This window comes from Hoplias malabaricus, chromosome 2, assembly GCF_029633855.1.
Source record: "Hoplias malabaricus isolate fHopMal1 chromosome 2, fHopMal1.hap1, whole genome shotgun sequence".
NCBI lineage: Eukaryota > Metazoa > Chordata > Actinopteri > Characiformes > Erythrinidae > Hoplias > Hoplias malabaricus.
The window spans coordinates 63,978,007-63,995,875 of NC_089801.1; the positions used below are offsets into that span (position 1 = coordinate 63,978,007).

At 45.5% G+C, this 17,869-nt stretch overlaps 1 protein-coding gene across 1 annotated transcript in view; it reads left to right on the top strand.

Moving 5' to 3' along the window:
- pkd1a (polycystic kidney disease 1a) overlaps nucleotides 1-17,869 on the top strand; it is a 101,772-nt gene that overhangs the window by 64,047 nt on the left and 19,856 nt on the right. The window contains exons 17-33 of the mRNA XM_066660797.1: nucleotides 2,450-2,602; nucleotides 6,298-6,438; nucleotides 10,023-10,311; nucleotides 10,495-10,708; nucleotides 10,801-10,960; nucleotides 11,311-11,469; nucleotides 12,313-12,457; nucleotides 12,648-12,994; nucleotides 13,080-13,392; nucleotides 13,894-14,056; nucleotides 14,353-14,614; nucleotides 15,212-15,407; nucleotides 15,650-15,820; nucleotides 16,133-16,276; nucleotides 16,368-16,575; nucleotides 16,979-17,105; nucleotides 17,244-17,360. Coding sequence (XP_066516894.1) covers nucleotides 2,450-2,602; nucleotides 6,298-6,438; nucleotides 10,023-10,311; nucleotides 10,495-10,708; nucleotides 10,801-10,960; nucleotides 11,311-11,469; nucleotides 12,313-12,457; nucleotides 12,648-12,994; nucleotides 13,080-13,392; nucleotides 13,894-14,056; nucleotides 14,353-14,614; nucleotides 15,212-15,407; nucleotides 15,650-15,820; nucleotides 16,133-16,276; nucleotides 16,368-16,575; nucleotides 16,979-17,105; nucleotides 17,244-17,360 — 3,309 coding nt within the window. The remainder of the gene's footprint in view (nucleotides 1-2,449; nucleotides 2,603-6,297; nucleotides 6,439-10,022; nucleotides 10,312-10,494; nucleotides 10,709-10,800; nucleotides 10,961-11,310; nucleotides 11,470-12,312; nucleotides 12,458-12,647; nucleotides 12,995-13,079; nucleotides 13,393-13,893; nucleotides 14,057-14,352; nucleotides 14,615-15,211; nucleotides 15,408-15,649; nucleotides 15,821-16,132; nucleotides 16,277-16,367; nucleotides 16,576-16,978; nucleotides 17,106-17,243; nucleotides 17,361-17,869) is intronic.

A 17,869-nucleotide genomic window follows, 5' to 3' on the forward strand; every position in this document is an offset into this window, starting at 1 on the left:
GGCTTTGCTCTGCTTCGGTTTTTTCTTCATTTTCCCCTCCTAAAAGAGTCAGATTCCTGTGCTGAGTGCTCTCCTTCCCTGGCACAGTTCCGGGGGCTGGATCTAGTGTAGTTCGGATATTCCAGTTTAAAGACTAAACATTCTGGAGTGGTGGGGAATGCTGGGAGAGTGAGAGAGAGAGAGAGAGAGACCATTCTGTCAATCTGTCTAGCAAAACACCGTGCCAAATATGTGCCATTATCATGAAAGAGTCTCAAGCCATGTGTGTATTTGTCGTGTGTGTATTTTCTGTGACAAAAACAAAAGTGGTATGTATCTAATTATTTCACTCGGCTGACGTTTATATGTCTAAAGGACATCTCAAAACCTTCCCTTTCGCAGTTTTACATGTCTTTAAGCCTGATATATGCAAATGAGCCCTTTTCTGATTGGCTGCTTTGCGTTGCTCCTCTTTCAGAAATCCGAACCACTCAGATAAACAAATGAAAGAGTAAGAGCTGGTTGTGTTGTGGTGGAGGTCCGGGGAGGGGTTATATAGGGTTTGATGGACACTTCTGAGACTGTGGTCGTTTGGAGGGTGGGTGTTTGCGTGGCTGGGTTTTTAGATGTGTGTGTGTGTGTATGTGTGTGTGTTGTGTCTGTGGTCTAACATCTGTTGTGACCAATTTTAAGGTTTGCTCGAGGCAAATAAGACCCACAGTCTGTAGATGTGGTGAGAAATTTCAAAGGTGTCTGTAAGGAGAGACTAACTGTAGCAGATTGTAGGTGTGTGTGTGATCGAGAGAGAGAGAGAGAGAGAGAGAGAGAGAGAGAGAGAGAGAGAGAGAGGGATATGTTGAGGTTATATAATGGAGCATATAAATTCCTTCATCTTGGATCCACCTCCAGACCTGATAAAACACAAAGATACACACACACACACAGATCAGAATGAGGAAAACAAACTTTACTTTCACAAATACAGTACACACCAGTCAGCCATAACTTTAAAGGCACCTTGTTTCTACACTCACTGCCCGTTCTCTCAGCTCCACTCACCACACAGGAGCACTTTGTAGTTCTACAATTACAGACTGTATTCCATCTGTTACTCTGAATACTTTATTTCCCTCCTTTCAACCTGTTCTTCAATGGTCAGGACCCCCAGAGCAGGTATGATTTGTATGGTGGATCACTGACCTGGTCTGAGTGGATCAGACACAGCACAGAGTGCTGGAATGTTTAAACACACTGCATTGTAACACATTTTGAATGTGTTGGTGGAGTCTTAATATCATTCAAAGAAAGCAGCGTGAACCTTTTTGCACCTGGATTCTTATCTGTGTGAAATCCTTTGGTCTTTGATTAATCTTTGAGCTGATTGGATGCTTGTATCAGTAGCTATTGCTCGCTTCTCCTTTCTGTTTGTTTATATCTACTCCTGTTTGTGTTTGTATTAGTTGCTAGAGCAGTGAGTCCATGCTCCCGGTGGAGTGAGAGAACACAACAGAGAAGGGAGGAAGAGAGAGAGAGACCATATCATCTTTCAACAAGAACCAATTGGATGTGTTGTCTCTGATGTGAGGAATGAAGGAGGGAGGGAGGGAGTGGGTTTGAAGGAGGGAGGACAGAGGAAAAAGGAAATGGCCGATACATCAGGGCTAAGAACACAAACACAGCACAGAGGAGAAGAGAGACGCCACCTGAGTCTGAAATTCAGTTACTATTTAATATTTTATTGATAAGTCTATTTTGGTTTTGATTTTGAGATTCAGTGTATAGTGCCAGGGGAGAGAGGTTTCTGTCTGTGCTCATCGTGATGGAAACGCAACAGCAAAAAGACAAAAACAACACATACAGTATAAAGAGAACAAAGTTCATATTTCAGAAAGTAAATCTATTAAAGGCATACACTATGGCTGATATACCCCACACGGCCAAAACTGCACTGCACTGGACTGTTTACATTGTTGACACTGTTGACACTGGTTAGCTGCGCTACCTCCATCACACTGTCAGATTTTTCCCTTTCTGTTTTTTATAATCTGTTTAGGGGCGGCACGGTGGTGCAGCAGGTAGTGTCGCAGTCACACAGCTCCAGGGACCTGGAGGTTGTGGGTTTGAGACCTGCTCCAGGTGACTGTCTGTGAGGACTCACACCTAGGGACGCTTTTGAGTCGCCAATCCACCTACCAACGTGTGTTGTTTGGACTGTGGGAGGAAACCGGAGCACCCGGAGGAAACCCACGCAGACACGGGGAGAACACACCAAACCCCCCCAAAACAGACAGTCACCCAGAGCTGGACTTGAACCGACCTATATTCTATATTCATATATGTTCTGTATTCAGTTTTATATTTAGTTTGGATGAGGAGTGGGACTCAGGACAGAGCTTTAATTAAACTCTTTTATAAATAAAGTAATATTCTACTTATTTTGATGAATTCTCCTCATTTCTCTCTGCTGCAGGGGGCCTCTCACTGCTCTACTCTGAATTTCGGCCTGGGTCCGAGGGGTCCTGTTCTGGGCATCTCCGGGTCGGAGCTGGAGGTGGACGTTGAGTACACGTTCCGTCTGACTATCAGCAAAGAGGGCATTCCTCCAGAGTCCACCACTCAGAAGGTGAGTCCTCAACGTTATATATACGCCCACTTTAAAGGTGCACTCAGTCAATTTTCTCCATTTATTCTTCTTCATGTTCTGAAACCAGGTGGCCTGGAAATATCATATATTCTGCGGGATTTCCTTTATGGATCATCTTCGTCTCATGACAGTTGCAGACATATGTAAAAAATATTCATCACATTCTTGAATACGGCTAGTTTGTGTTGGTGAACCTTACATATCGCTGCTTTAATGAATAGATGTTATTGCCTTGTTATTGCTGTGCATTGACTGGGCTGTAGCTGACAGTTGAAGTCTAGGTTTATGTTGTAGAAGCTGTCCATGATTTATAGGTCTCAAAGTGTATAAATAGCAATAAACCAGGTCCAACAGAGACAGATAATGCTGGTGCATTCGCAGTAGTTTGGGTTTGTGCCTTCCATCTTTTGTACCACTGTCTTGGGTGCTCATATTTGTTTTTATTGATTATTACCAGATATGACTGGCCAAAGACAATAAGAACATTTTTTTTACATTTGACAAATCCGTTTTTTTGTTTTTTTTTATTAAATTCATTCATCCATCCATCATCTGTAAGCGCTTATCCAATTTAGGGTCGCGGGGGGTCCAGAGCCTACCTGGAATCATTGGGCGCAAGGCGGTAATACACCCTGGAGGGGATGCCAGTTCTTCACAGGGCAACACATACACACACACACACACACACACACACACACACATTCACACCTACGGACACTTTCGAGTCACCAATCCACCTGCAACGTGTGTTTTTGGACTGTGGGAGGAAACCGGAGCACCCAGAGGAAACCCACGCGGACACGGGGAGAACACACCAACTCCTCACAGACAGTCACCCGGAGCGGGAATCGAACCCACAACCTCCAGGACCCTGGAGCTGTGTGACTGCGACACTACCTGCTGCGCCATCGTGCCGCCCTATTAAATTCATTATTATTATTAATATTATTAAGTGCAATTTTAAAATTGTGTTAATTTCATACACCCAACTATGTGTCCAGGATTCATATTATGTTCTTTTTTGTTTTTTACACAGTTCTGTAATGATATATTACAAATATCCCCCTCTTATTCTGGTGAAGAGAATGAAATGAACCTTTAAGGAACACAACTGGACTTGAATTTTCACTGTTTGTTCCTTTAGTGACAATAATGTACCTCTACCGTACCTTTATTTTTTTTTTTGAGAAGGTGTAGCTGAGCAATCACAGCCTGACAATATCAGATGAGCTTTTTGAACCCAGAATGGCCACGCACTCAAAATGCCTTTTCATATCGCTGCCTCTTTCTTCTGATTCTTTTTATCTTTATATTTATTAGCTTCTATTCGAAAAGAGCAGGTGACCTGAGCACACTGAGCTTTTTTTAATTATCCCTCTTGCTTGCCTCGCATTATTATTTCCTTCATTCCGTGGCTGATTCAAAAAGCAAAGAGCAGGAGGAAAGGAGAGCGAGTGTAATTCTTTTCCGTTGTTGTTTGGTTGCTGTTGTTTTTGAACTTCATCTGGCCGAAGCTCGGTGAAAGTGAGGCAGAATATCAAAGGCATGACTGAAATGTAAAATTCATTCTTTCAGAAGTAGAGTGGCCATATGAGACCTGCTTCATTTTATTATCCCGCCTCTCTGCTCTTCCTCTATCATTTCATGATCTAAAACGTGAAAAAAAGTCTTGAGTATTTATAGTTAAAAGGAAAAGCAGGCTTCTTCAGCGCTAAGGAGAGAGTCTATTGTATCGGTAGAGTTTCACTGAAGAGATGCTTTTCCAAATGACCAGGCCATGGAGGATTCCACTGCCCATCTCTAGGTCCACTTAATGAGCTCAGCAAGATCTTTTATTCAGCCCCAGTAGCTATTTATGAATAAATTCATAAGTAAAACAAAGAGGCTAAGAGGCTAATGTTGCTAACAAGTAAAAGGAACTGTTAACTGCAACTAAAACCTTTCCCCATGTACTTTTCTGTGTAGAGATGTTAAATAATCTCTAATAGATTAATTAAGATGTTTCTTATACTATATGATACATAATTATTATTAAAAATAGACATGAGCATATTAGCATTAGCTAAAAATACGTAGCTAAGAAAAAAAATACATGTAGCTAAGAAGTCATTTAACAGGCTGAATTAAGTCTTTATTATTATAACTTTGTCTTTGCTACAAAATTAACAGAAAACTCATTTGGCCAAGCAAATTACTCTCTCTAACAATTCAGTACTGCACCAGACAGCAGTGCAGAGCCTGCAGTGTTTTTCTCAGTGTAGAAAGACTGTCTAATCACTAATGCAAAAGAAAGTGCTACCTTAGAGCTACACTGTGTATTAAGGTCTGATGGTTATTCCTGTTCTGTGTCTGTTATCTAACCCTTCATTGCCTTGCTGTTTTCTAGCTAACTGCCAGGAAGTGACTAGGTTTATTGGAAGAAGAGGTACCAGATGAATAGGAGGTGTAATTTGCATAGTTATGTTTAATTAATTTTAGACAGAATTCACTTGTCTTGTGATGTTTTGTGGTCTGGGTGAGGAGCGGGGCTTTAATTCGACTCTTTGGGAACAAGGTGTCTTACAAATGTGAGTATTAGATTTGAGTGAAATCATCTCTCTTTTATGCCCTGTTCATTCCCGCAGTGTCATAAACTGAGGACCTCATACAGCTCAGTGAGAGGATACCAATGTGTAATATTCTCATTCACTCTCTCTATTAGACTCTCTCTCTCTCTCTCTCTCTCTCTCTCTCTGTCTCTCTCTCTCTCTCTCTCTCTCTGTCTCTCTCTCTCTGTCTCTCTCTCTCTCTCTCTCTCTCTCTCTCTCGCTGTCTTTCTCTCGATGTGCAGGGTACTCTTAAGAGCAGGGGAAATTTGGAAGAAATATCTACCAATTTTACCTCTCCCATTATCTCTGATAGGCTATTAGTGTGTGTACGCCTCTCTCACTCTCTCTCTCTCTCTCTCTTTCTCTCTCTCTGATAGCCTCAGGTTTAAAAAGGCAGATGAGAGGTGCTCCTGTTTTAGCTGCTGGTCGAGGGGCTGATATTACAGTGCACTTCTGTCTTTAAATCTGAAAATGTACCCTGTTTTTTTCTGTGATTTATTTGTGAGGGAATCAGAGAGGGTCAAAAGTGCAGTAGAGGCCTGTTAGTGTTGGGTTCATCTGAGCGACTTTTATGGAAGTATTTCAGTGACAAAAGTTTTTTGAAGTAAAAGAACAGGTTGAATGAATACTTACTGAAAACTCACTGTTAAACATTCCTGGAGCCAGAGGAAGAGCAGCAGAGTTTTCTGCAGCCTTCTCCAGCCAAAGAACCCCCAGCGTTTAGGAACGAGTTTGGGTCCAGCTTAATCAGCGATAGTGAGGGTAGAACAGCAGCTAAATCGTTTTCTCACAGAAGGAGGGAGAAAAACACAGTCTGAGACAATCTGGACAGCAATAAAATCACAGAGGAGTGTCTGTAAATGAGGGATGACACCTGCACCCCCTTGAATTTAATCCCATTGCAGTACGATGAATGAATTTTGCTTATGGCCCAAATGATAAATAAGGCAAATATCCTGTGTTTGTATATAGCATCTTGTAATGAGCTGTGTTCTCTCTTTTTCTTTTTCTCTCTCTCTCTCTCTCTCTCTCTCTCTCTCTCTCTCTCTCTCTCTCTCTCTCTCTCTCTCTCTCTCTTTGTACCAGGTGTTGGTGAAGAGTGGCCATATCCCGATTGTGTCTCTGGAGTGTGTGTCGTGTAAGGCTCAGTCTGGTTATGAGATCAGTCAGAACTCCTATGTTTATTTGGCCGGAACCTGCATCAACTGCCTGGACTCATACAGAGGGGTGAGGTGCACACACACACACACACACACGCACACACATACACACACTGTTCATTCACTATACAACGCAATCCGTCTGGACCTTTCCTCTGTCCATTAGCCTCATAGCTACTGGTTGGAGCTTTACAGAACCTAGACTTGATATTAATGGAGCTGATGACAGGGTGAGTGTGAGAGTGACAGGATGACTGTGTGAAGCCCGGCACAGGTGTCCTGGTGGGTCTAGAGTCTACTCAGAAGAATCATTGTGTGCAAGGAAGTAACACACACTTGACAGTGCATGACACACTCACTCACACACACACACCTGTGTATGATTTCACACACTCACCCAGTCACACTGAACCAGGATGATGTGGTTACAAAACATGAATGAATGAACGTATTTAATGAGAAAAGCCTTCTGTCCAGCTCCGTAAATACTAATCAGTGGGAAGTCTTGTTGTATATGTTCACTTCAGTGTTTTTAAGGACTTTAACCCTTTAGTTTTTGACCAAAACAGTGAAATACTGTAATTACATTAAATATTTTTTTCCAATACCAAGGCTAAGACTCCAGATCTAACTACAGTGAAGTTCTACCAGCAGAGCTTCTCTTGAATTCTAAATTACAGAAAAGAAAATCCATATTCTGGGAAAAAGCTTGTTGTCTTTTCCTTGTCATGACCTCATCTCAGTCTTCAAAACCTCGGCTGTCTCTCTCCATCACTGTGAAGCCTGAACATGACTCACTCAGCCCAAACACAGCTACCCAGCTGCCCCAGAGAGGGATGAGGTCACAGCCCCATTCCCAGCATGCCCCGAGAGAGATGAGCTCATAACACAGCCCAGTGCGAGATTCAGGGCTACATCAGGTGACGAGTGATTAGTTAATGAGAGGAAGAATAGGTTCCAGAAGCCTGAGAGGAACATGGCTGTAACTGGAGTTTACATCTGAACACACGAGGTTCCCTTGGTCGAAAGACAGGGGTTTGGTTTCTGGAATCCACCCTGTACAGCGAAACACACTTAAAGGAGACGTTCTCCCCTTTCCCACAGATGTTCTGGGTCGTAATGAAACACCTGAGACCGTCTTTGGTCAAAACACCACAAGGATCAAACCCCACAGCAGCGTTCTCCCCCTGTCTAAACAGCTCTGTTTAGAGCGGCTGGTTTCAGTGCCTGTTCCTTTAAATGATAATGAGCCACTCGCTGTTCACCCCGACCCCGAGCGCACAGCAGTGAGGAGCGAGGAGCAGAAGCTCTGGTTTTTAGCTGTTTTCGCTCAGTTCTCCTTCTTCTCCGTTCTCATTTTCTCAGTTTTTACTCATTGCTCTTATTTCTCTGTCTTTGTGCTCTCACATAAATGCGGGTCCAGCGCTGTGATTGGACAGACTCAGACAAGGGTGTGGGGCAATTCTAAAGTCTCTGCATGCAGAGAGTTATGGTTTAACACCTGTTTCATGTTTCAGATGTTCATGTTTAGAGTTACCAGAAAGTGCTTGTTAGCTTAGCACTATCGCTGTTAGAAATCCCATAGAGATTCTGTCTAGTTTCAGAACTGCGGAACCAGCTCTAACAGCCTTCACAGCTTTCCCACCTTTAGGCAGCTCTTCTGTACAATAATCAAAGTCTGCTTTGTGTCTGATTCTTTGACAGTAATGTCATTTTTCCCCCCACACCCAACATTCTCTCTCTCTGTCTGTCTCTCTCTCTCTCTCTCTCTCTCTCTCTCTCTCTCTCTCCCTCTCTCTCTCTCATAATGTTTATTTTGTATGATGTCAGACCTCAGAAAAGGAATGAAATGCAGAGGAGATGTAGAGCATGATGTCATCATCATGATGTGATGCATTCCTCTGCTGTTAGCTGTCTCTGTTTGGCCAGTGCAGCGCACTCAGACACGCGTTCTCCTGCCCAGTGTCCTTCACCTCGCCACCCGTGTGCAGTTTGATTGAGGTTCAGATTCGGGTTCTGGGCAGTGAACTGAATCTGAAAGTAAAGAGCTCAGTCTGAAATACAGTGAGCAGGGTTTCTGTCTTTGAATCTTCCACATTTGAAACTGAATTAAATCTAAAGTTACTTCAGTTTTTACAACAAACATTCAGAACTTCACTCTCAGAGCTTCACTCTCAAAACTTCACTCTCAGAGCTTCACTCTCAGAACTTCACTCTCAGAGCTTCACTCGCAGAACTTCACTCTCAGAGCTTCACTCTCAGAGCTTCACTCTCAGAACTTCACTTTCAGAACTTCACTCTCAGAACTTCACTTTCAGAACTTCACTCTCAGAGCTTCACTCTCAGAGCTTCACTTTCAGAACTTCACTCTCAGAACTTCACTCTCAGAGCTTCACTCTCAGAACTTCACTCTCAGAGCTTCACTCTCAGAACTTCACTCTCAGAGCTTCACTCTCAGAACTTCACTCTCAGAGCTTCACTCTCAGAACTTCACTCTCAGAACTTCACTCTCAGAGCTTCACTCTCAGAACTTCACTCTCAGAGCTTCACTCTCAGAACTTCACTCTCAGAGCTTCACTCTCAGAGCTTCACTCTCAGAACTTCACTCTCAGAGCTTCACTCACAGAACTTCACTTTCAGAACTTCACTCTCAGAACTTTACTCTTAGAGCTTCACTTTCAGAACTTCACTCTCAGAGCTTCACTTTCAGAACTTTACTCTTAGAGCTTCACTCGCAGAACTTCACTCTCAGAGCTTCACTCTCAGAACTTCACTTTCAGAACTTCACTCGCAGAACTTCACTCTCAGAACTTCACTCTCAGAGCTTCACTCTCAGAGCTTCACTCTCAGAACTTCACTCTCAGAACTTCACTCTCAGAACTTCACTCTGAGCTTCACTCTCAGAGCTTCACTCTCAGAACTTCACTCTCAGAGCTTCACTCTCAGAGCTTCACTCTCAGAACTTCACTCTCAGAGCTTCACTCTCAGAACTTCACTCTCAGAACTTCACTCTCAGAGCTTCACTCTCAGAACTTCACTTTCAGAACTTCACTCTCAGAACTTCACTCTCAGAGCTTCACTCTCAGAACTTCACTCTCAGAACTTCACTCTCAGAACTTCACTCTGAGCTTCACTCTCAGAGCTTCACTCTCAGAGCTTCACTCTCAGAACTTCACTCTCAGAGCTTCACTCTCAGAACTTCACTCTCAGAACTTCACTCGCAGAACTTCACTCGCAGAACTTCACTCTCAGAGCTTCACTCTCAGAACTTCACTTTCAGAACTTTACTCTTAGAGCTTCACTTTCAGAGAACGACATCGGGTTTAATTTTTTATTCTTATCATTCTTTTCTTTCCCTCTCTCTTTGTAAAGCATGGCGCTTTTGTTTTGTTGTTGTGCTTTGCTCTGAAACATTTTCTAAGTAAATACCATTTCTCAACTTGCTGCAAGGTTGCGGATGAAGCCTCAGGAATATGAAACCCGCGTCTGAGTAAACCACAGCCTCCGATCAGCGGTGTTCCAGAAGCTTAGAGAGACACATACTGCTAATCAGAATACACACTCTCTCGTGTGAATCTGTTACTCAAGCAGAAGGACGTTTTTCTCCGTCCTGCTCAGTGACCGTTTTCTCGCTCTGTGTGTTTCCGTTAGAGATGGACGGCGGTGAATCATCGGAACGAGACCCTGGTCCTGGACAACAACACCATCACCACGGCGCAGGACAGCATGAACCTGGTCCTGAGGAAGGGGTCACTGCGGGACGGAGACTCTTACATCTTCAGCCTCCATGTCACTGACGACAGCATGGACGGAGAGGGCGTGGCCTGCGTTACGCTCCAGCCCAACCACCCTCCAACTGGGGGGACCTGTATGCTGTGGGCAGATGGGGAGGGGCCTGAGGTGCAGACACTGCTGGAGAGAGTCCACTTCAAATGCACAGGTGAGACAGGAGGAGAGAGGACAGGTGAGGCAGCTGGAACAGGTGGAGAGGGGACAGATGGTGAGGGGATGGGGGGATATCTGGAAACTAAAACTAAACTAAAATTTGTTAAGAGATTCAAATTTTCTAAAATTTTGTCTCATTCCATTCTTTCTGTCTCTCTCTTTTTCTATATCTCTGCAGGTTATGCTGATCTGGGCACTTCCACTTCTCTGGTTTACAGTTTGCTGGTGTTGCGTTGTTCTGATTTGCTCTGTGAAGATTTCTGTGTTTATAAAGGCACCAGCCCCGAACACTCCGCCTTCCTGCCGCCCGGTTTCAGCTCCGCCCACCACAAAGTGTTCGTCTCTGTCACGGTGGAGGACCACCAGGGGGCGTCCAACACCTCCATCAACAAGTGAGTCAGGGGTCCTGATGCTTATGTGCAGTCGCTCCAGTGTGTAACATTGTGTTTCATGTTTTTCCCTGTGTGTGTGTGTATGTTTTTAGGACCATGGTGGTGGTGTTGCCCAAAGCTCCTGAGGGTTTCAGCAGTGTGGCTCATTGGCTGAGTGTCCTGACAGACACCACTCTGAAAGAGCTGCTGAACCAGGGCGACTCTCAGAGGGTCCGAGAACTCTCCCTCACCCTCATTACTGTTCTCAATGAGGTCAGTCTCTTCCTCTCCCTCTCTCTCTCTCTCTCTCTCTCTCTCTCTCTTGCTCACTCTCTCTCTTGCTCTCTCTCTCTCTCTTGCTCTCTCTCTCTCTCGCTCTCTCTCTCTCTCGCTCTCTCTCTCTGTGCACAGAAATTTGAAAATAATATGTTAAAAATATATATATATATGCACTAAAATAAGCAAATAATGTGTACAGTACAGTCTTGCTCCTTGCTCTCCTGTTGTATAGCAGTAAATCAACCTCTGTGTTCTATAGCTTTAACCTCTATGTGTGTGTGTGTGTGTGTGTGTGTGTGTGTGTGTGTGTGTGTATGTGTGTGTGTGTGTGTGTGTATGCACAGTATGAGAAGGAAATGGCAATGAGGCGTGAGCGCGTAAACAGACTGGAGAGACAGTATCGAGTGAGTGTGAGGGGGAACATCACCAGAGCTCTGACGTCATTGGACCTCAACACGGTCAGTGACATCCAGCAGACCTCTGCCGCCCTTGCACAGTGCACGGTGAGACACACACACACACACCTACAAAATATTATATATACATACATATACAAAACATATTAGACATATGTAAAAACCTGCATGTTTCTTGTGGACAGTGACAGTGTGTAAATACACACTCTACGATCACTGGATCCTCACTCTCAGCTCCACTGGCTCTCTCTCCTCTCTCTATATATACACACAGGGGTTAGACAATGAAACTGAAACACCTGTCATTTTAGTGTGGGAGGTTTCTTGGCTAAATTGGAGCAGCCTGGTGGACAATCTTCATTAATTGCACATTGCACCAGTAAGACCATGTGCATCCAATGGTTCAAACATTGTGTCCTGAAGTCAGTGATACACGGGTATCAGGACGACAATGCACCAATACACACAGCAAGACTGGTGAAAGATTGGTTTGATGAACATGAAAATGAGGTTGAACATCTCCCATGGCCTGCACAGTCACCAGATCTATATATTATTGAGCCACTGTGGGGTGTTTTGGAGGAGCGAGTCAGGAAACATTTTCCTCCACCAGCATCACGTAGTGACCTGGCCACTATCCTGCAAGAAGAATGGCTTAAAATCCCTCTGACCACTGTGCAGGACTTGTATATGTCATTCCCAAGATGAACTGACGCTGTATTGGCCACAAAAGGAGGCCCTACACCACACTAATAAATTATTGTGGTCTAAAACCTGGTGTTTCAGTTTCATTGTCTAACCCCTGTGTGTATGTATATATATATATATAGCACGTTTCATACAAATGCATTCATATGCAGCTAAATGTGCTTTACAGAGATTCCTAAAACAAAAATGGTAAAATATGGCATATGTATGTGACTTGTTTAGGCCGTGAGCCGTGAGTTTGTGTGTGAGGAGTGTCAGAACAGCACTCTGGACAAACTGGAGTCCATGCTGGAGATTCTGCAGACAGACAGCAAACAGGGCACTGTGACCCCCACTGAGATCGCTGATAACATCCTCAATATCATGGGTGAGTCTCTCTCTCTCTCTCTCTCTCTCTCTCTCTCTCTCTCTCTCTCTCTCTCTCTCTCTCTCTCTCTCTCTCTCTCTCTTTCTCTCTCTCACACACACACACGCACTGTTACAGAGTCTGCAGTTTTTAATCATACATATCAGAGATATGAATGTAGGGATATGAATGATTACTCCTGTTTGCGCAGGTGATCTGATCCAGCAGGTGAGTGAGGCGGTGGTTTCTGTGGAGCCTGAGGAGGGGCTCTCTCTTCGGTCTGCTCCTGAAGAACCTCCCCACCTCAGAGTGGCCGCTAAGGCCTACACTCTGTCCTCGGAGCTGATGAGGATCCTGATGCTGTCCCGTGTTCTGAACGAGGAGCCGCTGATTCTGCGGGGGGCTGAGATCGTCGCAGCGGGGAAGAGGGCGGACCCTCAGAGTCTGCTCTGCTACGGCTACAGCGACTCCCCTGAGTGTCGGCGCTTCTCCATCCCCCGAGCTTTCAACTCCAGCCTCAGACCATCCACAGGGGGTGTAGTCCAGCTGCTTGTCCAGGTACAGATGGATGAGGCCACACAAACCTATATGACTATGGTCTAAACTTGTCCACCCTTAAATGTCCATTCTTAAATGTCCTCAGGTGGATCCGAACCCCTTCCCCTTCAACTACGTCCCCAACCACACCGTGACCACTGAGGTGGTGTCCATGGAGTTCCGCACCATCAACGGCACGCAGATCCCCATCTCCCACCTGGACGAGAGTCAGGCCATCACAGTGACCGTTAACAACGGCTCGGCGGCAGGGCTGGATGGAGACGGGTCCGAGCAGCTGCTGCAGCCGGTCGGAGTGGTCAATGTGAGCCGCTGTGGCTCAGTCATCGTCAGGGTCAGCACAGGAAACAACAACAAGCAAGCGGGAGTCTACATCCAACTCAACTTCACCACAGCAGAAGGTAGGACTGGATACTGTCCACCAGGAGGCAGCACTGGAATCACATACATATTACCAGAGAGCTGTTATTAAAGAGTCAGTCTGTAGTCAGTGTACTCTCAACTGACCGCCAGCGGATTATATACTGGCTTTTTAATCACTGATATATTACTGGACTGTATATATCAGTGACTGGCTATAGCTGACTACTAGCAGGTTATATACTGGCTCTTTAATTTGCATATTCCTGAACTGGTATCAAAGTGTCAATCTGCAATCACTGGACTCTCAACAGACTGCCAGCAAATTATAGACTGGCTCTTTAACTTGTAAACTACTGAAGAACTGGTATTAAAGAGTCAATCTATAGTCAGTGTACTCTCACTGACTGCAAGCAGAATATAGACCGGCCCTTTAATCACTCATTTACTACAATAGAGCTGTTACCAAATAGTCAGTCTGTAGTCCACAGTTATGTAAACATCTTTTGTGTGTGTGTGTGTGTGTGTGTGTGTGTCTGTAGAAGCTCTAGATGGCCGTGACGCAGACCCATCAATCACAGCGTACCTCTACACCTCCCAATGGGCCAATGAGTACAACAACACAGACAGGAAACACATCACCCTGGGCATGACGAGGAGGCGGAGCCAGGACCACCAGCCCTTCACCTTCTTCCTGTCTCCACTGTAAGAGCCGCTCTGTTTACATCAGACACTGTAGACCTTTGTGTCTTCTGTTGGGTTTAACTGTGCAGGATCAGACCAAACCTACAAAGCAGAAATAGTCTCCACTTAAACCTGCCCAGTAAGACCCCATTAGTGATAACTAAGTGAAAGTGCCCACCTGGGAGGGTATAAAGCCCCTAGCACTGGGCTGTGGAGCAGTGGAACTGTGTTCTGGATTGAGGGTGCTTCATCCAAATCCTTTGGGTTTAACATCTTTCTGTGTTTGTCTGTGTGTGTGTGTGTGTGTGTTTATGCAGTGTGTATGACACGACGCAGGACCACTACATTAACGTGTCGGGGGGCTGCAGTGCTGCATGGCCGGAGCGTGTGAAGCTGGAAGTGGGGGTCTTCACTACTCTGTGTCAGTACTTCAGCGAGCAAGCTCGGGGGTGGCAGACGGATGGGATGGTACCTCTGGCTCAGAGCAGCGCCAGACAAGCTGTATGCAGAACTCGCCACCTCACCTCCTTCGCTGCCAGCCTCTTCGTCCCCCTCAACTCTGTCAGCTTCATCATCCACGTGAGTCTCACGCGCAGAGGGAAGGGTGGGGGCTCACAAACAAATACAAACAAAAACAACATGCACATTTTTAAAATATTATTTAATTATACCAAAAATTGACCTATTATAGTAATCACCTGATCAGTGTGGGCACACATTAATGTGTGGGTCTGGAGTCCACCAACCCACACGCTGTGAAACAAGACCACCCACTCAGTTTTCTGTCATCTCCCTAAGTCAAAAAACTAGGGATAAAATAAGTCTGATTCATCTCCGCAGAGTGCAGAGACTTTAGAATTGTCCCGCCCCCTCATCTGAGTCTGTCCAATCACAGCGCTGGATCTGTGTTTATGTGAGCACGCTAAGACAACACAAAAACCTTCTGCTCCTCGCTCCTCACTGCTGCGCGATCGGGGTCGGGGTGAACAGCGAGGGGCGTTCTGAGCAGGGCTGTTTAGACGGGGAGAGCACTGCTGTGGGGTTTGATCCTTGTTGTGTTTTGACCAAAAGAAGTCACAGATGTTTAACTATGACCCATTACATATTATTGTACTGCGCAGTTAACTTTTCTATAATGTATGTATATATATGTGTGTGTGTGTGTGTGAGTAACAGGACCCATCTCCGAGCCGCAGCATGGTGGTGCTGCTGGTGTGTGTGGTGTGTGTGGTGTGTTATGCTGTAGCTGCTGCTGTGTTGAGGAAGCTGGATCAGATGGACCTGAGACAAGCCTCTGTGGTTCCACTGTGTGGAAAAGACGGACTTTACAAATACGAGATTCAGGTCAAAACCGGCTGGATACGAGGAGCAGGTCAGTGTCCACAGCACTGCGTCACATGGCACTACACAGGGACCCTGTGGGGGGAGGGATGGAGGAATGGATGAATGATGGATGGATGCATAGAGAAGTGTGTAGGGGATCAATGAAGAAGTGAGTGAAAGATGGATGTATTAATGGATGGTACATGTTTCGATGAACTGATGGAGAAGTGAAGAAGGTGGATGGATAGATGAAAGGTTAAATCTCTCTCTCTCTCTCTCTCTCTCTCTCAGGCACGACGGCTCATGTTGGTATCAGTCTGCAGGGCAGTGAGGGCCGCAGTGGTCACCGTCATTTGGACAGAGTTGGAGCGTTCAGCCGGAACAGTCTGGACATCTTCCACATCGCCTCAGACAGCAGCCTGGGCAGTGTGCTCAAGATCCGAGTGTGGCACGACAACAAAGGTGACCACACACCTCGGAAACACAGATCTGACAGACTACCGGCAGAGGGAGCTGAATTTTAGGGGCAGAGCGAGGGGCAGAGGGAGCTGGGTTTTAGGGGGCAGAGCGAGGGGCAGAGGGAGCTGAGTTTATACTGGGAAAGGTACAGTTAACTCAGTACCTTTGACTCTGATGAGTGTGTGTCATTTGTTTAGTGCAGAGTGGGACTCTTCTGTCAGGGTGAGACAGCTATGAACATTCTCTCTCTTTCCCTCTCTCTCTCTCTCTCTCTCTCTCGCTCGCTCTCTCTCTCTCTCTCGCTCTCTCTCTCAGGCCTGTCTCCTGCATGGTATCTGCAGTATGTTCTGGTGAAGGATCTGCAGACCGGAAGCTCATATTTCTTCCTGGTGGAGGAGTGGCTGTCTGTGGATAACGAGCGGACGGAGGGCAGGGTGGAGATCGAGGCGGAGGCGTCAGGTATCAAGGCTGAATCACCACAGCCACTGTGTTCACTAGAACCATCCTCACTGTCTCTGAGCCCAGATTAAACCCAGCCCTGTTTTCACAGAGGAATCAGAGCTCCGTCACTGGCCCCGTCTCCTCTCTTGGGAGCTTCAGAGGGCGCTGTGTGAGACTCATGTGTGGCTCTCGCTCTGGGAGAGACCCCCACGCAGCCCCTTCACTCGCCTCCAGAGGGCCACCTGCTGCTCAGTGCTACTGCACCTCATGCTGCTGTGCAACACCGTGTGGTACGCCACTGTAGCCCACTACAACAGGTGAGAGACCACCCTGAAGAGGAGCATCTGGAATCGGACTCACTTCTTGTGGGAGTCTTTAATTAGAATACACTATAGCTACATTAATTAAATGTCCGTCCTTATTCCATTCTAATGAGAGGACTGGAAAAGCTGACGGGTTTGGTTTCTTAGGTTTAAGATGTAATAAAGCCTGGCTGTCACTAGGGCTGGACATATTACGAAATATCAATATATATCGCAATATAAAATGCTTCAATAACAATTATATAATTTTTAAACACAGGGGAGAACTATAAACGATTGTAAAAACATTAACAACCACTTTTATTACAGTTGTGTAATGTCTGTTGGTGTGAATGACTTTGTGTCTGTGTGTGTGTGTGTGTGTGTGTGTGTGTGTGTGTGTGTTTGTGCGCTGCAGCTCTATTCCTGTCTCAGAGCAGGTGTCTCTGAGTTGGGAGTCCGTGGCCGTGGGTGTGGTCAGTTGTCTGGTGCTGTATCCTCTCTATCTGCTTGTCTTCTGCCTCTTCAGACTCAGCCGCAGCAAGGTCAGACACGCACACACACACACCTGAAATAATATCATGCCCTGTGTGGATTAGAGTCTCTACAACACATACAATAATGTAATAGTGTATATGCTGTGTGTGTGTGTGTGTGTGTGTGTGTGTGTGTGTGTGTGTCAGGTGTCAGTAGAACAGCTCCCTCCGCAGGTGGATCAGGAGTCCCTGGAGATTGATGACTTTCTGGACAACTCCATGACGGGAAGCTCCTTCCTCATCTTTAATGGGATCCCCACAGAGGTATTGTGGGAAATGGAGTTTCAGGGCGGGACCGCTCTGTTTCTCTGGAGATGATTTTCTTTACACCATAGTGTCATAAAGAAAAGAAAAAGCGCAGTCCTACGTTCCACAAGAAAACACTCAATATTAAAATGGACTGAAATCTGAGAAACAGGAAAACACTGACAATTTACCTCACCCCCTTCCTTCTTTTCTTCCTTCCTCTCTTCCTCCATCTGTCCATTTCTCACTCATTCCCTTCTTCCTTCCTTCCTCCATCTTCCTTCTGCATTCCACCATCTCTCTCTCACTCCCTTCCTCACGTTTGTCCTGCTTTCCTTCCTTATTTCATTTCTACTTCTCTTCTACCCTTCCCTTTTTCCTTCATTCCTCTGTCTCTCTATCTATCCCTCCCTGCCTTCTTTTTTTACTTCCTTCCTTCTTTCTTTCCTATTTCCTTCCTTCTCAATTCTTTCCTTCCGTCCTTCTTGCCTTTTCTTTACTCTTTCCTTCCTTCTTTTACTTCTTTC